The sequence below is a fragment of the Ailuropoda melanoleuca genome, chromosome 6 (genome assembly GCF_002007445.2).
Source record: "Ailuropoda melanoleuca isolate Jingjing chromosome 6, ASM200744v2, whole genome shotgun sequence".
Lineage (NCBI taxonomy): Eukaryota > Metazoa > Chordata > Mammalia > Carnivora > Ursidae > Ailuropoda > Ailuropoda melanoleuca.
The window spans coordinates 35,109,310-35,131,190 of NC_048223.1; the positions used below are offsets into that span (position 1 = coordinate 35,109,310).

Consider the following 21,881-nt stretch of genomic DNA (forward strand, 5'->3'; position numbering starts at 1 on the left):
GTATGAAAATTTCCATTACAAAAATGAATTTTTTTATTTTAAATAATTTTTTAAATTATAAAAATTTTATTTTATTTTTATTTTTATTTAAGTCGGTGTTTGGGAACTCATAATTCAGTTTCCCAGAGAGGGAAGCCTGGCTGGCTCAGTCGGTAGAGCATGCAACTCTCGCTCTCAGGATTGTGAGTTCAAGCCCCACACTGGCCATAGAGTTTACTTTAAAAAAATTCCCATAGAAATAACATACTCTGTGAATATGTAGATGGCCAGATAGGCCCCAGAAGCCTATTTTCCTTCTAAGGTGGTTGACATCCTCATCTCTGCAAAAACAAACTGGTGGGAAAATAAACTTTCCACAAGACAGGGCTCAAAAGAGCTGTCATGGTTCAAGAGCTGCTGGCTCAGTCAGATGATGTCCCTTAGCAGGTGGTGAGGTGGAGAGGCAAAGATGAACATCTTTGTTCTAGATGTAATCTTACAGCCATCCCTTTCCTGGAAGAGACTGGTTCTTCCTCATTTGAGAAAGTCTCACCATAAAGCAGAATCACATGTAATGATTCCAGAGGAAAGAAAACAGTCTTACAAGAGAAGAAACACTTCACACACATTGAAATGTGAAAATAGGAAAGCAGGCTAAGCAAAAAAGGCAGCTGGTAGGTTCTCATGCTCACCTGGACAGACGCCTCTGAGGGCTTCCCTGCCCGCAGGTTCCCAGAGTTCCAGGCCCCATGGCAGTTCCCCTCGCTCTAGCTGGGAGACCAGAACAGGTCTGGTGAATAGAAAAGCTGCCCAAGAGAAAGAAACAGGAACAAAAAGTAAAGGGAATCAGGAAGCAAGGTCCCCTCTTTGCTGTCTGTACCTTGAGCCAGGGAGGAAAATGAAGAAAAGTCAGCCTGTGCGATCTTAGAGGACAGAAAATTCCCACAAACTGGGGCAGAGTCCTGGAATAACCCCCCACTAACATGAGGGAGTCCCAGATCTTCTTCAGAGAACTTGTATGACAGAGGCAAGGGGCTCTGCTGACCTCCCAAGAGCTCTTCCTTTCCCTCCATGCATGGGGCAGAGTCCCTCCCAGGACAGTGGATTGCAAAACCTGGGAACCCGAAACTCTCCCCACCCAGTAGCCCCTGGGGAGCTCAGCCTTTGGAGCAACTGCCCATGAGGGTTATCAGAGAGGCCACATGTCTAAGAAAGAAAAAAGCCAGGATGCATGAAGGGCAGAGGCAGACAACAGCAGGGAGAAGAGTGTCCTTACCCAGGGAAGCCACATTTGCATAATTCTCCAGCATCACCTCCCGGTACAGGGCCCTCTGTGAAGGGTCCAAGATAACCCATTCATTCTGGGTGAAGTACACGGCCACGTCCTCAAAGGTCACTGGCTCCTGAAACAACAGGTTCCTGCTCAAGCCCTGTGTGGAGGCAGAGGAGCTAAGTATTGGGATAGAGACCTACTGCGTGTGGTGGTATTGCCAAAGACAGTTCTCCAGTGCCCCTACTCCCTGCGGGGGCCAGCCCTCAGCTAGCATCACTCTCATCAACAGGAGAATCCAAGACCCACTGCACCCCTTTGTGGTCATCCCCAAAGAGAGTCCCTCCTTCCCCTGTTGACTCTGCTGGGCCCTGCTCTACGTGCCTGTTGGTCCCTCTGGCTCCTTTCCATGGGTTTTGTGTGTACATCCACAGGGAACATCTGTATAAACACAGCCCACCTCACTTTTGTACTGATCTCTACTCCCTCCCTGATCCCACTAAAGTGACAGTAACATAATGGCCCAAGAGGAGAAGAGTCAGAGCAGACTAGGGGTGTTAACAGAACTTTAGAAGACAGAAAGGATGAATGTAACTACATTAGAAGAGCAGAGAAAGATGACTACTAACTGCTGGCAGAGGGGGAAGCAAATAAAAAGCAAATAAAAAGGATCATCACACAAAACCAAGGATGAGCTCAGGATTTTTAAAGTGTGCTCTGCTTTTTAAAACTTGGTAAAATATTCTATCTGTTTAAAGCACCAGGGAGGAGAGAGGACCCACAAGTACTTAGAGCAGTAAATGAAAAATACCTACACAAAGACGTATCATTGAGAAGTCTCAGAAAAATGAGAACATAAAAAAAAAAAAATCCTAAAGGCTTTCAGAGCAGAAAAAACCACACACACACACACACACACACACACGCACACACACAGACTGGGGAGTCAAGATGGCAAGAGACCACATTGCGAAAGTAAATGGGCAATTGTTTTTAAAAATGCTGAGTGAAGTGGCGCCTGGGTGGCTCAGTTGGTTAAGCCTCAGACTCTTGATTTCAGCTCAGATCCTGATCTCAGGGTCATGCGATCAGCCCTGCATCAGGCTCCATGCTCAGCGCGGAGTCCGCTTGGGATACTGTCTCCCTCAAATAAATTAATTAATTAAAAAAATAAAAAATAAAAACTCTAAGTGAAAACTTCTGCTTCTCATTCAGATGGAGTGAAAGGGATCAGGTTTATCCCGCCTGAACCAAAACAAGACACATTACACAAAACAAATTACCAGATACTGGGTGACAATAAAGGAAAATAATCCCCAAGGGATGGGAAATAAAGAGGTGAGCATATGACTAGCCAAACCTACTACCTTGAAAGAGTTTCCAAGCTGCAACACAGGGAGGAGGAAATGAGGCAGAGCCCAGCAGATTCCCTGGTAGATTCTGAGGAGACCAAGACAGCAGAGTTTACAGGACAGAATACCATAGAGAAGACAGGTGCACAGAGAAACAAACCCAATTATCTGCAGAGGGTTCCCTACAGTATTCAACAGATGACCAGGGCACAGGTGTGTGGAACCACCCAAAGCCAGAGATAGGATCATCTGAAAGGACTGAAGGATACAATGCCTGGCACTCACACAGGGCCAGAAACAGTGCCGATTTCCACTAGCCACACTGGAAATTTTCAGAATTCAAAAGCCATTGGACAGAGCTCTCAGGAAACTCCTGCCGCAGTAGTGGAGAATAATTATTCCTAGGCTGAGCACCACTCCAGATTCTACTAGCAAATCATAAATATCAGGACCAGAAAGGATCAAATTGTTTCCAAGTAACTGAACCTTATTCCAGAAAAGATTCAAGAATTTGGGGGGAGGGGCTGGCTCAGTCAGAAGAGTGTGCAACTCTTGATCTTGAGGTTATAAGTTCAAGCCCCACACTGGGTATAGAAATTACTTAAAAATAAAATCTTAAGGGCACCTGGGTGGCTCAGTCGTTAAGCGTCTGCCTTCGGCTCAGGGCGTGATCCCAGGATCCTGGGATCGAGCCCCGCATCAGGCTCCCTGCTCCACTGGGAGCCTGCTTCTTCCTCTCCCACTCCCCCTGCTTGTGTTCCCTCTTTCACTGGCTGTCTCTCTGCCAAATAAATACATAAATAATAAAATAAAATCTTAAAACATTTTTTTAAAGAATACTTTGGGGACTATAAAAAATCTAGAATCAAACAAGGTAAAATTTATAGTATTTGGCACTCAATCATAGATTACTAGGCATTCAAAGAGGCCTACACGTGACCTATAATAAGACCAATCAAAACCAACTCAGAACTGACAGATGTCAGCATCAGCAGAGACAGACATTAAGCAGTTATTATAAATGTATTCCAAATGCTCAAAAGTTAAAGAGACAAGGAAGATTTTATATATTTTAAAGATTTATTCATTTATTTATTTGAGAGGGAGAGAAAGTACACACGTGTGTGAGCTGGGGGGGGAGGGGCAAAGGGAGAGAATCTCTAGCCGACTCCTCCTTGAGCATGGAGCCCTACACTTGGCTCGATCTTAATGCAGCTGGATCCCACAATCCTGAGATCACAACCTGAGCAGAAATCAAGAGTCCAACGCTTAACCACCTGAGCCACCCAGGCACCCCAAAGATACACTTTTTTAAAGACCCAAATCAAACTACTAGATATGAAAACTGCTATATCTGAGATGAAAAATATAATTCATGGGATTGACAGCAAATTCGACACCGCAGAAAAAGAAAAAAACAACTCGTGAACTTGAAGGCACAGCAATAAAAACTAACCAAAAGGAAACAGAGGAAAATACTTAAGGCAAAAAAAAAAACAAAAAAAAAAACAGAGCCATCAGGGAGCTGTGAGAGAACCTCGAAAAGCCTAATGGACAGGTAATTGAAGGTAGACTGTGATAAACTAAAAATACAAACTACAAACCCCAGAACAATCTCCAAAACATTAACGCAAAGAATTATAGTTTACATATAGGCAAAGAAGAGGGAAACATGGAATAAAACACACCATTAGTCCTAAAGAAGGTGGAAAATCAGGAGAAAAGAGAACAAAGAACAGACAGGACAATTAGAAAACAATTAGGAAGATGACAGTCTCAAATCGAACCATATCAATAATTATGCCAAATATACATAATCTAAACATCCCAACAGGTAAACATTATCAGATTAGATTTTCTAAAAAGCAAGGGCCTACTATATGCTGCCTTTAGAAATGCTTTTTACATGTAAAGACAAGAATAAGTTAAAAGCAAAAAGATGTAAAAAATATACTAGTCAAAAAAAGCTGCAGTGACTATATTAATTCAAGGCAATGTAGATTTCAGAGCAATGAATGTTTTTTATATACGTTTTTAAAGTAAAGATGATTTACTTCAGAGAGAAAGAGAATGGGGGAGAGGAGAAGGAGAGAGAATCTTGAAGTAGACTTTCCTCTGAGCTCAGAGCTCAACACAGGGCTCGATCCCAGGACCCCAAGATCATGACCTGAGCCAAAGTCAGAGTTTTAACCCACTAAGCCACCCAGGCACCCCCAGAGCAAAGAATATTAAGAGATAAAGAAAGTCATTTATAACCATAAAGGGATTAGGTCATCATGAAGATATAACAATTCTACATGTTTATGCAGTTAGTAACAGAGCTTTAAAATACGTGAAGCAGGGGCGCCTGGGTGGAACAGCGGTTAAGCGTCTGCCTTCGGCTCAGGGCATGATCCCGGCGTTATGGGATCGAGCCCCACATCAGGCTCCTCTGCTATGAGCCTGCTTCTTCCTGTCCCACTCCCCCTGCTTGTGTTCCCTCTCTCGCTGGCTGTCTCTATCTCTGTAGAATAAATAAATAAAATCTTAAAAAAAAATAAAATGAAATAAATGAAGCAAAAACTGATAAAACTGCAAGAGAAATAGACAAATCCATAACTATGACTGGATATTTCAATAACCCTTCTCAACAAGGATATAGCAAACATGAATAATACCATTTTCCAACTTGACTTAATGGACATTAACAGAACACTCCACCCAAAAACAGCAGAATACACATTCTTCTCAGGTGTTCAAGGAACATTTCGTAAAGTAGACCACATTCTGGACCATAAAAGAAGAAGCCATACAGGGGCGCCTGGGTGGCACAGCGGTTAAGCGTCTGCCTTCAGCTCAGGGCGTGATCCCGGCGTTATGGGATCGAGCCCCACATCAGGCTCCTCTGCTATGAGCCTGCTTCTTCCTGTCCCACTCCCCCTGCTTGTGTTCCCTCTCTCGCTGGCTGTCTCTATCTCTGTCGAATAAATAAATAAAATCTTTAAAAAAATAAAATAAAATAAATGAAGCAAAAACTGATAAAACTGCAAGAGAAATAGACAAATCCATAACTATGGCTGGATATTTCAATAACCCTTCTCAACAAGGATATAGCAAACATGAATAATACCATTTTCCAACTTGACTTAATGGACATTAACAGAACACTCCACCCCAAAACAGCAGAATACACATTCTTCTCAGGTGTTCAAGGAACATTTCGTAAAGTAGACCACATTCTGGACCATAAAAGAAGAAGCCATACAGGGGCGCCTGGGTGGCACAGCGGTTAAGCGTCTGCCTTCAGCTCAGGGCGTGATCCCGGCGTTATGGGATCGAGCCCCACATCAGGCTCCTCTGCTATGAGCCTGCTTCTTCCTGTCCCACTCCCCCTGCTTGTGTTCCCTCTCTCGCTGGCTGTCTCTATCTCTGTCAAATAAATTAAAAAAATCTTAAAAAAAAAAAAGAAAGAAAAAGAAAAAAAAGAAGAAGAAGCCATACAAACAAAGTTCACTTAACCACAACAGAATTAAATTAGAAGTAAGAGAGAGAGACATGGAAAATTTCCAAATATTTATAAACCAAATAACACACTTCTAAATAACACACAGATCAAAGAATAAAACAGAAAAGAATGCGGGAAGTGTTTTGAACTGAAGGAAAATGAAAACACAATGTACCAAAATGAGGGATGCTGCCAAAGCAGCACTTAGGAAGACATGTATAGTATTAAATGCCTGTGTTACAAAGTCTAAAAAGGATAAAAGGTCTTGAATCGGTGACCTCAGATTCACCTTTAGAATCTAGAAAAAGAACAGGAAATTTAACACAAACTAAGTAGAACAAACAAAATAAAGACCCAAGTGGAAATCAGTGACATAAAACAGGCAAAAAACAATAGAGAAAATCAGCAAAAGCAAAAACTGAAGATAATGATACTTACAAATCTCTGGTCAGATCAGAAAAAAAAGAAGAAATAAAATTAGCAATATTAGTTCTAAAAAAGGTAACATCACATCACTGAAGACAATAAAAGGATAATAAGGGAACATTATGAACAACTTTATGCCATTAATGTCTACAACTTAGATAAAAGAGACAAATTTCTTGAAAGAGACAAATTACCAACACTCATTCAAGGAGAAACAGAAGAGCCCTATACCTACCAAAGGAACTGAAACTGTATTCTAAAACTTATCAGAAAGAAAACTCCACACCAAAGTGGTTTCACTGGTGAGTTCTACCAAACATTTGAGGATGAAATGTAATCAGTTCTACACAAATTCTTCCAAAATATTGAGGAGGACAGAATACTTCCCAACTCATTCAATGGGACAAATATATGACAAGAAAAGAAAACTGCAGATCGATACTCCTTACAAACACAGATGCAAAAATTCTAAACAAAATTTTAACAAAAAAGAATCCAAAATATAGTAAAAGAATAATATATCATGACTAAGTGGTTTTTATCCAAGGAATGCAAGGCTGGTTGAACATTTGAAAAATTAATGTCAATTCACCACATTAAGAAACTAAAACAGAAAAATCATATAATCCTCTAAACCAACAGAAAAAGCATTTGTCTGGCAAAAATAGACAAGGCAAGAAACAACAATTGTTGGAGAGGATGTGGAGAAAGGGGATCCCTCCTACATTGTTGGTGGGAATGCAAGTTGGTACAGCCACTCTGGAAAACAGTGTGGAGGTCCCTTAAAAAGTTAAAAATTGAACTACCCTATGACCCAGCCATTGCACTACTGGGTGTTTACCCCAAAGATACAGACGTAGTAAAGAGAAGGGCCATATGCACCCCAATGTTCATAGCTGCATTGTCCACAATAGCCAAATCATGGAAGGAGCCGAGATGCCCTTCAACAGATGACTGGATTAAGAAGCTGTGGTCCATATATACAATGGAATATTACTCAGCTATCAGAAAGAACGAATTCTCAACATTTGCTGCAACATGGACGGCACTGGAGGAGATAATGCTAAGTGAAATAAGTCAAGCAGAGAAAGACAATTATCATATGATTTCTCTCATCTATGGAACATAAGAACTAGGAGGATCGGTAGGGGAAGAAAGGGATAAAGAAAAGGGGGGTAATCAGAAGGGGGAATGAAACATGAGAGACTATGGACTNGTACTGTATGGTGACTAACATAATATAATAAAAAATCATTAAAAAAAAAAAGGCAGTTCTAGGTTTACTAAAAAATTGGAAAAAAAAAAAAAAGAAAGAAAAAGAAAAAGCATTTGTCAAAATCCAGAATCCATTCTTGATAAAAATTCTCAGCAAGCTAGGCATAGAACATACTCGATCTGATAAAGGGCATTTATAAAACAAAACAAAACCTATGATGGAGATCATACTTGGTGAAATATTGAATGCTTTCACCTCAAGATCACAAGTAAAACAAGGATATCTGCCCTCACCACCTGTACTCAACATTAAATGCCGGTTCTAGCCAGTGCTATTAGGCAAGAAAAGGAAATAAAAGGTAAAACTTCATTTCTGGATGGCACGTCTACGTAAAAAATCCAATGGAATCCACCAAAAAAACAAAAAACTATACTTACTTTATCTAAGGAAAGACTTTTCCAATCTTGTGGACAGAGGTGAATAGGGTCTTAGCTGTATGGAATGATGCAGATTTCTACTCTTCAGCCTCGACTGCAAATACACCCCAATCAATACTCCACACTTGGCTTGCCATCTGATTATGTCTTAGTTTGGGGATTCTCATCTCTCCATCCCTCTCAACTCCTCCTCCCCTGCACAAAAACACCTGATAGTGACAGCCCACAATGAAAGCCAGAAGCCTGTGAAACAAGAACCTCGGGAACAAGTTCCGCGTGCACCTGTGAAACTCCCCGCTGCCTCCTGACTGTTAACGCTTTTCTTGTACAACTCCCTACTGGATATTACCACTTGGCTTGCAGAGCAAAGCACCATCTGAGGAGCAAGCCCCGACCGGTCTAAACCAGTCTCCCCCAAGAGCCACCCGAGTGGTAAACTTTCACGACTTTTCCCCTCATTATAATACTATATCATGCGCAGGGGTGGAGATTTAACAAGTTCATTACGCAAGCGATGCATGAAGAAACATGACCTTTAAGTGCGTAGATGCTAATAAATCCCCGCCTCTACCTGCTTAGATGGCACCCTCTTCCCACCTAGGAATCTTTTAAAAATTCTCCTTGACCTCTCTTCGGAGAGTCAGCCTGGGGATTCCTTTGTGCTGCTCCCCTGCGCTCGAGCTTGAGCTCCAATAAAGCCTTTCTTGTGACTTTAAATTTTGGGTCCAGTCGCGTTTCTACCGATGCTGAGTCCAAGGACCCGAGTCCCGTAACACCTGGACAACTCAGGCTCTGGATGCAGACTGACATCTGCTCTCTCTTGACAGCTAAGGGTGGGAGGGCCGGTAAGAGGGGCAACGGAGGCAGGGAGGATGCTCGCTCACCTGGCGCCACGTGAGCTGGAGCATGGCTGGGGTCCCCACTTCACACAGCGCCGTCGGGGTTCGAGGTGAGACTGAAGAGAAAATAAAGAGGCTCGAGTAGGGCTGCTACTGTCGGGCACCGCGCAAATGCCGTCTGTCCGCCCGACGCCCTCTCTGTCCTGGTAAACCCCTCACCCCAGAGGCACAGGGATTGGGGAACCGGGTACTGGAGAACGCTGTGGGGATGTGACCCCGTTAGCCGGACCCGGAGCCCAGGCGACAGCTAAAGCTGCGTTCCGCAGACGCAGGGAAGGCGTGGGAGGGCGGCGAACCTGCGCTCCCGGGAAAGCTTAGGACTAGCTCCGCCGGAAGCACGTAGGGCCGTTTCCCCTCCTCTCTAGGAACCTGAAAACGTGCCCGTCTCCGTGGTTCCCTAGCCCATCTGCTATCGCCACTCTCCTTACTCCCCGAGACTGAGAACGGGAGTTCCGGGCTCTAGGCTCAGGTCCTGCAGCGCCCTCTCTCGGTAGCTCCTCCCCCCGCCGATGTCGTTGGGCCCGCTCAGGCCTTAGAAAGGTTGCAATCCTGAGAATCGCCTCGGGTTCCCTGGCGTTTGCCACTCCTGGGTGCTCTTCCAGGTCCTGAAGGGACTGCCAAAGCTGCCTAGGTTCTGTGGCCGCGCTGCAGAGGGGGTGGGAAAGTGTGGGGCGCATCACTTCAACAGCCAACTGCATATTGGTGGAGAGCATGGACTACATAGGTCCAGACACCCGGCTTTACCACTTCTTAGCTGTGTGAGCAGCAGCAAGTTTCTTTGCCTGTTTCCTTCCCTGTTAAATGGGTATAATAGTGTTACCACCCTCAAAGGGCTGTTAAGGTTTAATAATTAAATAAGTTAATGGACTAGCAAAGTATTTACAGTGGTGCCTAGCACACAGTAAGTGCTAGCGGGTTGTTTTGTTTTCTAATTGTGTTTTTTGCTTGTAAAGATACAAGTGCTGCTGACTTCCAAGATGTGGCACAGTTTAGGGAAAGAGCTATTAACATTCAGCCTTAGACCTTTTCCCACCCTATACCTGGATATGTGTTCCAGGCCCAGCCTGGAAACAGATTTCAGCTAAAGGCCCAGCAGCCTTCCCTGTGAATACTGGGTCCTTCGTATTAAGTTAAATGTTTCACATAGCTTCTCCTCTGCTAGTCTTCAGAACCACTCCATCGTCAAAGACTTGTCAGGACACCACACTACACAGCTAGAACTGCCAATGGGATAGCCACCATGATTTGCTTTTATTACATATTTTCAAGCCAAGCAAATGTCTCCACCCTATCCCAAGAAACTCTTCTTGGAGTTTGCCAATGTGGGAAGGCCTTGTTTTACCTTGAGGGCTCTAATACACCTGAGAATAGCTTCAGAGACATGACTTCTATTAGCCAAGCACTACTGTGCAATGTAAGAACTGTCCCCTGAAAGAGGACTTTGGCTGCCTCCATTCTAACACCAAACTTTTAGTTGGGTTCTTTTTTCCACCTTGTCTCTTGGCTCAGGCAGACAAGAGGCCAAGTATCCCCTGATGAGAACCAAAACTACCCCCTCAGTCAACAAGAACTACCCTGAGGCAGCAAGCCCCTACCAATGATTGATTCCAAGACAATGATCATTTTTAACCTTCACTGCCTACCTGCAGGTACCCACCTACTTTGTCCCACATTTTCCTTACATAAACCTGGAAGTATTTTTGGCATTTTGGAGACAGTCTTTGAGACATTAATCCACTCATTGAAATAAATTCCTTTCTTGTTTCACCACTGCTCATTTCTCTGCCTTAGGGTTTCATCAGTGGGGAATGGCTGAACCTAGTCTTTTTGGAACTCCAGGAGCCCTTGAGCCCCGGTTACACTCCCTCTTCTCCAAGAATAGGAAGAATGAATTGAACATTCTAGAAGCTGAGCAGGGAGAGGAGACTAGAGATTCAGTATGTATCCTTTGATAATCCCAGTTTTCTAGAACTGCGTGGCTCACTCCTATTCCCTCGGCTTTGCATGGTGTCCCTGAAAAACATCTATGGTCTACCAGTTCAGGAAAATACACTTCCAGATTTCTGTCTGGGTAGGGGAAGGAGAGTCTCTAGGCTACATGGAATCAGGAAAAGGATTTGAGATCAGGCTGAGACAGGAAAACTAAAAGGATCCCATGAAAAACTGCTTTTCCCTCCTTTTCCTGCCTCTGTTCTTGCTAAGTCCTACATCTCTGCCTTACACAGGTGTTATAGGACAGATGATGTATGTCCCCTTGTAAAGCTCAAGGATTTAATGATTTCGTTGGAGTCTTCCAATACAACAGATAATATCTAAGGACAGAGCAAGGTCTTCATGAAAGTTTTCCAAGACCAATGACTCATCTAAACCCCTGGTTCCAGGGCATAGGTGACTTATGGAGGACACCTACACATTAAGCCTTTGTTTCTGGACTTTACTTGAGAAGACAGGTGCACCAGACAATTGTCCTCAATAAAAACCCCAGGTCCCAAGGAAAGATGAGACACACTTTCCTTCCCTTTCCTTTCCAAGTCTCCCAGACGCTCTGTCTGTATCCAAACTCTGCTCTTAGTTCTCTCAGCTTGCGTTTGATTTCCATCCTGTGCAAAACCAAGGACCCTCTTGGCTGGGCCTGTGGGACCCCTATTGAGTCCTTGGACCCAGCCAGCCTGCATCAAGGCTGCTTCTTTTAAGGACTTTTAAACAAGAGCTTCTTCCTCCTATTATGAGGGCAATGTGTTTAAAAACAAAAAACCTTCAGGCCATTTATTATAAGTCAATTAAACTATTATGCTGTTAATCTCCATGGGAAAAATTTTATACATTTCCAAGCTCTAAAATTACAAATTATGCCAGAACACAAATTTTATTAAGATAAACACAATTGGGGCACCTGGGTGGTTCAGTCAGTTGGGCGTTCAACTCTTGATTTCAGCTCAGGTCATGATCTCAGGGTTGTGGAATCAAGCCCCACATCAGCCTCTGCCTTCAGTGCGGAGTCTGCTTGTCCCTCTGCCTCTCCCTGCTTGTGCTCTCTCTCTCTCTGTCTCTCTCTCTCTCTCTGTCTAAAATAAATAAATAAAATCTTTTAAAAAGATAAACAACTATTTCAACGTTTGACATAGCACAAAAAAGTCATTTCTTTCATTAATTACTCTACAATATGGCTGTTGACCATCTTCATTCAGCATTGTCTAGGGAAGTGTTAATATACAACACACTTAAGACTTTACAAAGCACCCATATAATATTTAATGTCCATTTATGCCAAAAAAAGTAAAGAAAAAATAAACCTGAAACTAATGGAAACAATGCCAAATTATCACTGCTATAAACTAGCAAATGACAAATGCCCTGAGAAAACTTCATGCAACACTTACATATGGTTAAACAAGATTCAATTTGCAACGTTTTACAAAAATCTTATTGGAAATGAGGTAACCACAGATAGCAGAACCAGGGTGCGTGGGTGGCTTAGCCAGTTAATTTCTGACTCTTGATTTCAGCTCAGGTCATGATCTCAGGGTCCCAAGACCAAGCCCTGCATTAGGATACTGGAGTGGGTCCTTCTAATTCAGAGCAACTCATCTCTTGTAAGCCATGGTTTTATACTCAAGGTAAGCTAATCAGAAGAATTTACACACACACACATACACACACACACAGAGAGAGAGAAATATATGCACTGCTGTGTAAAGGAATGTTTATAAATTCGGGGCCCTTTTGGTCCCTGCAATACAGCCAGAATCTGTCAGGTGGCAATAATGATTGCAATGCCCAGATGTTGCCCAACAATATCTTTATCTCCAGTTATTCCAGTAACTCTGAAAGACCTTTTCCCTGTACCAGGTTAACAATGCTCACTATAGAGCCAAAAGGTATACAAAAATTATATTTCTTTTTTTGCACAAATTTTTAAAAATTGTGCCTTTAAAAAAAGTTGCCTTTCTATTTTCCACTGCTTGACTTTATGATAGCCTAGGTTTTTTTCAAACCCTCGTTGGTATTGTTGTTGGGCAAACTGGGGAGACCTCAGGCCCTGGGGCCTTGACCCAGCCAGACCCAAAGGAATTGCTGAAAGTTCTTAGTCTTGTCATGAGAATGAAATCAAGCACAGACACACAGCACAGCAGACAAGTGACAGAAGTGGGAAAGTTTATTGAAGTGAAAAGTACACTCTTGAGATATGAGAGCAGGTGAGAGAGAGAGAGAGAGACAGAGAGAGAGAGAGAGAGAGAGAGAGAGAGAGAGACGCATGCCCAGGGGGGTTGGGTTTCTACCTTTTATTGACGGTTGTTAACTAGGGGCAGAATATTCATTACCTGGTGTGGGAAGCAGGGTTTCCTACTTTTTCTTCCTAATTTGGTCAGGAGTTTCCTGTTATGACATCCTCCCCCTTGGACTTGTCTGATTTGATCCAGCTTATTGTGGAGTGCTGCCAGAACAGAACTCTGACCTTCCTGATAGCTGGTCATGATTTCCTTAGTGCTGGTCACCAGGTATCCTATTAGAACTTATCTGTCTACTCTTAACAGTAGGAGGACATAAGTTTCCAGCCCTGCTGCTGAGCATGGACTGCTGAGAGTGGACAACTGTCATGCTGAGTCCATAATTTCCTCACAATGAACCCATGCTTTTCTGGACATGATGTCTTCCTCATTCTTCCTTCTTTTGCTGGAGCACACCCTCCAATAATGAAGATGTTTAGTCATATCTTCAGGGCCAGTTGGTTACAGGAATGTTCTGCTCCCTTTTATATCTGCCTGGCCTGGCTTTTACAGACTCAAACTTTCTTCTAAGGAAATTTTCCCTCCCACTCAGTTAGCTTATCTTCTTTCATTTTGCTACCATTTGCCCAACGTTCTTGTTCTGACTACAAGCCTAAATCCTATTTCCAAAACTAACTCCATTAGTCCTTGAGTATCTGAGAAAAACTGTTTTCTGTTAAGTATTGGAGAAGTATTTACATTTTTTTCTTATCTGTACAGTTTACGAAGGTTTTTCTTGCCATCAAAGATGTTATCTTTCTGTATAGTATATAAGGCATTATTCTAGATGGCTTTTATTCTGTTTTATCTTGTCATTGATAAAAAAACCACTAACCCACTGCAGAATAGGTCTATGAAATCTACTATTATGATCAAGTTCTTTATAAATAAACTATCTGCCCACCAAGGACTATTACAAACAATTTAAAGCATACAGTCTTAGCCTTCCCAGTGTTCCTGTCCCCATATGATGGGCTATGAGTAGGACAAATTCCTGTCCATCAAATAGGACAACAGAAATCCCATATTTTTCTCTCCTGCTCTAAACTGCTACAATACAATGGTTTTTCAGAGGTTCCTCTCTCTTGTGGACTAGCTATGAAAAAAACTGGTGCATCTCCAGCTTGTCTGGACCCCTACTTGCTGCACCAGAGATCCTCTCTACTGAAAAGTTTTCTTCCTAATTACTACTGGAAAACACAGTTAATAAATATAATTTTGAGAAATCAAAATCATTGTCTTTTTTTCCTACAGGTTAATTGAATCCCCCTTTTAAGGTCATTAACAGGCTACACAGACAACCCATAAAGAGAATTCACAGCAGATGCAGGAAAGTTTTCTCGCCAAAATAGTCTTAAGTCCTTCCTGGGGTAGAGTCCTTCCTGAGAAAGTATAGCTTCAAAGCAACAGTAGGGCTGAATTAGAAGGGGAAATGCCATATAAAAACTCAGTGTAGTTTGAGAAATTGGAATAGGCTGAGAAGAATAGGAAAGGCCACAACATACTCTTCTGGATTTTTAAAAATCTTGCTTAATGGACTTCTTTCAAATGAAGAAAGCTAGTTTCCACCCCAGTTATGACCATGAATTCCTTACAAAGTTTATTTTTATGTCACTAGTTAGAAACATTACATTTTCAGGATGCCTGGGTGGCTCAGTCAGTTAAGCGTCTGACTCTTGATTTTGGCTCAGGTCATGATCTCAGGGTTGTGGGATCGAGCCCCACATGGGGCTCCACATTGAGTGTGAATCTGCTTGGGATTCTTGCTCTTCTCCCTCTCTTAAATAAATAAATAAAACCTTAAAAAAAAAGAAACATTACATTTTATCATAGAAACAATGAATGATAATGTTATGTATGTTTCCCCAGGCTAGTTCATGGAAGCCTAAATTCCTCTAATTGCAATTAAAATACATCTCTGTATTGAAAATAGCAGAAAATTAAATTATCCCTTTACATGAACAAAAGGTGTGTGGCTGGAGGAGGGTGGTAACACAAATATGTGGCAGAATGTGCAGAACCCTTGCAGGCATGGATCTCTGGGGAATGTCCTTTCCAGTTCAGGGCTGGTGCTCCACTGAGCCTCCACCAAATGTACAATACTTTAAGAGTGACCGTCTTCATCCTCATAGCAGCCATTTGAGAAAGAAAACCACTCCTTGTGATAAATTATTAAAACAAAGGAAGAGACAAAGTAGGAAAGGAAGCTCACAGGTTTTCCTACTTACCTGTACTGACATCTCTCAGGACCTTTTTTTTTTTTTTGAGATTTTATTTATTTATTTGTCAGAGAGAGAGAGCACAAGCAGAGGAAGCGGCAGGCAGAGGGGGGGCAGGCTCCCCACTGAGCAGGGAGCCCAATTCAGGACTCGATCCCAGGACCCTGGGATCATGACCTGAGCTGAAAGCAAATGCTTGACCAACTAAGCCACCCAGACATCCCTCTCAGGACCTTTATGCCAATCTGTGCCCAAGGATCTGGGCCCGAGCATGGGACCTCCCCTTGCTCCAGCAGAGCTATCAGAACAGGAAAGCACTGGGAATCAGAGTTGATTCTGGAACTCCTTCCAGCCCATCCTCTGTTTTTAGCAGGTGGAAAGGGAAGTGGAACACCCAGGAGGACACGGTTGGTAGGTCTTAGGATCCCAACTGTCTTACTCAGGAAGAAACTTAAGAAACTTACCTTATGAGGCCCTATCTGAGTATGTGCTAAATTAGGGTAGCAGTAGAGGACCAAGATCTCCAGAAAACAAGGATGAGGTAGGGACAAAGGGCTTAAGGAGGGCATCAGAAAACTTTTCATTTCCCATTTTTCCCAGAGCAGAGCCTCTACTAGGGAATTGGGGAACGTCTGTTTTAATACTAAAGAAAACCTAGGGCTCCTCCCAACCAGGAACCTCTGAGGCTGATGACTGGGGAACTCAGCTCACAGACTTATGAAAACTGAGCTGAGGAGAGACACCTGTGCCTATAAGAGGAAAGGAAATAGGAAACTCCAAAGTACAAAGGTTGAGTCCTAGAGGAAAGAGAGGCCTTTCTTAGGGAATCTACAGTCCCATAAATCTCCAACATTGTATCACAGGGCATGGTCTTCTGAACAGGCATCAGGCTGGCCTGTTGCTTCTGGGTGAAGTACACAACCATGTCCTTGAAGGTCACTGGCTCCTGAAACAGAAGTTTCTTACTCAAGCCTTGAGCTAGGCGCAGAGGTGGAGGCATGAGCTGTCAAAAATTAGATGGCCAGGGGCACCTGGGTGGCTCAGTCATTAAGTGTCTGTCTTTGGCTCAGGTCATGATCCCAGGGTCCTGGAATAGAGCCCCGCATTGGGCTCCCTGCTCAGCGGGAAGCCTGCTTCTCCCTCTTCCACTCCCCCTGCTTGTGTTCCCTCTCTCGCTGTGTCTCTCTCTGTCAAATAAATAAAATCTTTTAAAAAAAATTAGATGGCTAGATGAAGATCATGATAGAAAAATAAATACTATGCCCTGAAAATCAATTAGAAATTGGGCATGATCTATAGTTTACACACACACACACACACTCCTTCACTGAAGAACATAAAAGAGCTGAATAAATGACAAGAGAACATGGTCCTGAATGAGAAGCATTCGTTTTACGAGACTGTCACTTCTCAAATTAATCTATAAGTCAAGGCAATCCCAATGGAAATCGTTTTTATTCTAAAGTCCTAAAGAATCTGGATTCTGAAATTTATATGAAAGAATAGATAAGACTAGCTAAGAATATTTTGAGAAAATAAAAAGAAAGGGAATTTGCTCGACCCAGATAGCAATGCATCCTATAACGAGAGAGCAACCATTTCTTGGATAAGCTCCTGCAATAGTATAACTAGCCTCTTAAACCCCAACAGCCTTTCTATGCAGTAGCCTGAGTGATCTCATAAAATCTGCATGAAACACTCAAAAACCTTTCAATGGCCAATCACTGCTCTTATGAAGAAATCCAAAGTCTTTCCCATGAGCTAAGGTCCTACAGATTGGACACCTGCCTCTCTACAACTTCAGCCAATGCAATACACTCATTGGATTCTGTGTGGTCTGGCTACCCAGCTTCCCTTTCTCTTCTCCAAACAAATCTAATTCTCTCCTACCTCCTGGTTTTTGTGTTTGCTCTCTCACCAGCTTGGTTCTTCCGTTTCTATAGATCTCTGAGCAGACATCACCTGTTCAGTGAGACCTCTCTTTACAACTCCAGGTGGAGGAGGCCGTACCCAAGAAGTGGCCCACCTATCTCCCCCTGTCCTTCTCCCTGTCTGCCCCTCTCTTTCTCTCATGTCATCTCTAACTACCCTGACTAGCTCATTGCACTTATGAAATACTTGCCTTCTTTCTGTTGCTTAAAAACCCAAATATTTTAAGATAGTTCACGCCTTAAGACCTTAATGTTCCCTCTGCCTGGTTTGCTCCCTTGCATTATTCTGCTCAAATATCATTGCCCTTAATTCAATGCACTATTGTCACTTTCCATCCCCTTCCCCACCTTTCCATTTTAACACGTATCACTCCCTGATAGTGTATTATACATCCACTGGTGTGTTGTCTGCTGTGTCCCTCATTAGAATCTAGAGCTCCACGAAGGCAGTTTTGGTGATCAGTGGCACAAAGCAGGAACTCCATAAATATTTGTTAAATGAATGAATCTATCAAAGTAAGAGCTCAAGGCATTATGAAACTATTAGTAGTGTTCCCCTGATACTTCCAAAGCCTATTTCATGGCATGGCACACAGGGTGCCCAGTATACACCTGCTGAATGAACAGAGAAGTCCTAATCTTATGCTATTCTACATACACAACTTACAGAGTGAACATAATCCCCTAAAAGGCTTTTCCTGCCTCTTGGTAGACTTCATTTGTTGAAAATGATATGGATTTATAGTTCCCAGAAATTTTTACTGGCCAGTGCTTCCACTTCACACACTTAAATGGATCTTCTGAATATCGTCCTCTCTATAATTAAAGATATTTTCCTGGATAGTCTCATCTCACCTCAAAACACTTTCCTCACACAAATACACCCTCATGTGCATAGACACACATATACGCCTTCCATAGCCGCACAGCAAGGGGGAGCCATGCTAGGCCTGAGTCCTGTACTAACTTCTCTGAGATCTAATCTAAGCAAGGTTATCAGCATCACCGAAGACCACACTTTCTGGAGCATAGCTGCTGAGTCCCAGCTTCCCGCATGGCTCCCTGATTTTGGAAAAGGAAGAGCCTCATACCTAAGATAGCAGAAAACCTCCAAGTGAGACTGCCCTTCTTTTGCAGCCCATAAGGGCATTACTGCCCCATTTCTTCCCACTATCCCTGGACTCCTGGACTTAGAACAATGACTATCGTACCACACCAGGGCAGCCTGGCCCCTACCCTCACCCACAGTTACATTTACTCCCCCAGTTTATTTTTCCAACCACTTGCTGGCAAGGCACAAGCCTTCTCAAAATAAACCACTACACTCCATTGTCCAGAATTGAGTCTCAGCTGGAGGAGAATCCTGTCTTCAGTGACTGTTTGGGTTGGAGGAGAAAACAGTTTTTACTGAATGTGCTCAGTGACCCTGACCATTGACAAAGATTCTGTCCTTGGCCAAACTCTAGCCAGGTTCTCCTGAGCCCTTTCTCTACTAAGCTTTAACCTTGGCCTGTAATGACCAACAAAACATTTAACAGTCTCTAACCGCTCAAAGCCACATCCCAAGGATGATCCTAGCCCCTCCTAGAGTGTCTGTTTGAGAAAATTCAGGGCTGCCAAAAGAATTTACTATTTGTTCCAGCCAAGACCTGAAGACTGGGCCTCTGTCTCCCAGTTTCTGGAGGAGGGTAGGAGCCAAACTTCCTTAAGCCCAGTCAGCAAACCCACATGGGTTTCACATGACTTCCCCTGCCTGCATGGAGCTGCTGCTCACACCTCTCTCCTCCTCCATTCTCCCTTTAAAAGGTCCAGTAACTTCTGTACCAAAGCCGTGTCCAGTTCACTCTGGACTCTTTTTTCCTCCTGCGGTTAAGTATTACTGATTAAAGCCTGTCCGGCTTCGTCCATCTTTGACACCATGACTAAGAGAGGCCGCCTCCCGACAGAAAGAGGGCATGGGATGCCTGGACTGAAAAGGGCTACGGGACAAGATGCAGGTGGTGGCTTGGCCAAGGAAGGCTCAGAGCAGGAAAAAGATGCTCAAGTGCACCGCTGGGTGGCAACGGGCGCAGACCCGCTCGGACCTCCGGGAAGCAGACGACGCCAGCCAACACCTCCAGCCTCAATAGGAAGGCCGGCCAGAGGCAGGTGCGCACGAGGTCCACGGAACCCGCTCCGCGGGCCGGGGCGCGAGCGCAGGTAATGCGCCTCATTCGCCAGGAACTTCCAAGTCAAGGCTGGCCAGACCTTGGCGTGGCCGTGCGGCCTCGCTTCAGACCAGCCACTCACTGGGACCCCGAGCGCCCGCAACCAGCTCCCCTCCCCCGGGAGCGCCCGGGCTCCACCAAATCAGCGATGAGACGGAAGCCCTGCGGGAACCCGCCTTCCCTTCTAGGAAGCCGGGAGGTCTCCCTCTCGGTGGTGCGCTGGTCCAGGACGCTCTGGAGCCCAGCCAAAGCCGCGCCCTCTCGCTGCAGGTGTCAGTGTTGCGGCTGTCCAGCGGCGGTATCGACACTGGTTGCAACCCTGCCGGCGCAGACCTCTGCCGCTGGCTACAGATGCGGCCGCAGCAGGGCCAGGAACGGCGCAAATGTTTGGGGGTCCCACGTGCAACTGTGATGGAAAAACCAAAGTTCTTGGCCTGCAGGGCGCGTCATACAGGGAAACAGCTGTTTGCGTCTCTTAAGCCCGCACTATTCCTGGGACCCAGTCCCGGGACTGGACTGGCAAAAATGAACTAAAATGTGGAGTCTGTGCTCTAGCCTCTGAGGTCTTTACAGAACCAGACTTGACATACTGAGTGCTAACCTGAGGACAAAGCCAGAAACTAGAGAATTAGCCCGATTTCACACTATAAACACTGAGGACAGCAGAGCACATTACACTTTAGACTGGACTGTAGGAGCAAGTCTGCCCACCGCATACCTGATCTCTGTTACAGTAAAGGACACAGGGAGTGTACAGAATGAGATCTCTCTGACGGTGCTACTTAGAAATCTCAGCTTTGGGGGATGAAGGCTAGGGTAGGAGCAGTTGAGGGAGACGGAGGGAGTACCTGCTGGAGGCCTATTCCTTCGGGAAGTATGGCAGTGGTAGCTACATTAAAGGAGAAATCATGCAGCCACATTGTTTTTATGACCAGCCAACTTCCATGTTGGAGTGGTTGTGGAAAGACAAGTAAAATCAAGAACTATGACAAGAAATGAACCAGATGAGATAGATTATATATAATGTGTGTGAAAGAGAAAATAATAACAAAGAAACCACAATCATCACTTTCCGATATTTCGACTGCTTTTCTTAACAGTGATTCAGGGTGAGGGATTTTTGCATTTGCAGTTTGAAAGCTCTGATCACAGCTGGGAAGGTAAATTTGGTTTCTGCCTTTTCTTCTCCTGAATTCTATGTATTGCACAAACCTTATCAAGGAAGAAAATACAGAAAAATGTCCAACATCCCACAAACGATTTAAATATCTCCCTATGCTGAGGGTGATGGAAATTTTCTTTATCTTGGTTACACAACTATTCATTTGTCAAAATCACCAAACTGTCTACTTTAAAAGGGTAAAGGCTATAAAGTATATCCCAAAAGGCCTAACCAGAGCCAAAAACAAAATGTTTCTTTATGCCCTCCCTTGCAGACATAATTGTATGGTGTTATCATTACGGTGTACATATCTTTTCCTTAGGGCTGTATTCCTGCTTAGCTATTTAAAGTACCTTTCCAGGATGCCTGGGTGGCTTAGTCATTAGGCATCTGCCTTCGGCTTGGGTCATGATCCCAGAGTCCTGGGATCGAGTCCCACATTGGGCTCCTTGCTCAGCAGGGAGCCTGCTTCTCCCTCTGTCTGCCACTCACTCTACTTGTGCTCTCTCTCTCTCTCTCTGGCAAACACATAAATAAAATCTTTTAAAAATTAAAAAAAAAAATAAAGTACCTTTCCATGTTGCTATACTGTCATGAAGCAGTGGTTGTGAGAAGGATCAGGGCCCCCACCACTAGATGGAAAGTATGGCCAAACCAGTGACATCATAACATCTGGTAAGATTAGTGCCCATAAGCAGGGGCACCTGGGTGGCTCAGTCAGTTGAGCATCCGACTCTTGAATTCAGCTCAGGTCATGATCTCAGGGCTGTGAGATCAAGCCTCAAGTGGGGCTCTGTGCTCAGTGCAGAGTCGGCCTGTGATTCTTTCCTTCTCCTTCTGCCCCTCCTCCTGCTTTCGTGCCACATGCATGCATACACTAAATGAGTAAAAAAATAAAATCTTAAAAAAAAAAAAAAGATTAGTGGGGCGCCTGGGTGGCACAGCAGTTAGGCGTCTGCCTTCGGCTCAGGGCATGATCCCGGCGTTATGGGATCGAGCCCCACATCAGACTCCTCCACTATGAGCCTGCT

The 21,881-nt window shown here is 43.9% G+C and overlaps 1 protein-coding gene across 4 annotated transcripts in view; it reads right to left on the minus strand.

The window, feature by feature from the left end:
* Positions 1-9,440, minus strand: part of ZNF620 (zinc finger protein 620) — a 13,025-nt gene extending 3,585 nt beyond the window's left edge. Inside the window, exons 1-4 of one of the 4 annotated variants that reach the window (XM_034662195.1) lie at positions 9,223-9,306; positions 9,049-9,119; positions 1,256-1,409; positions 672-785 (exon numbers count right to left, since the gene is read on the minus strand). In XM_034662195.1, the coding sequence (XP_034518086.1) occupies positions 672-785; positions 1,256-1,409; positions 9,049-9,072 (292 nt within the window). In that variant the 5' untranslated portion in view covers positions 9,073-9,119; positions 9,223-9,306. Of the gene's footprint in view, positions 1-671; positions 786-1,255; positions 1,410-9,048 lie in introns of all 4 variants that reach the window. The other 3 variants (XM_034662193.1, XM_019807385.2, XM_034662194.1) reach the window with 3 other exon arrangements.
* Between the last annotated feature and the right edge of the window lie 12,441 nt (positions 9,441-21,881).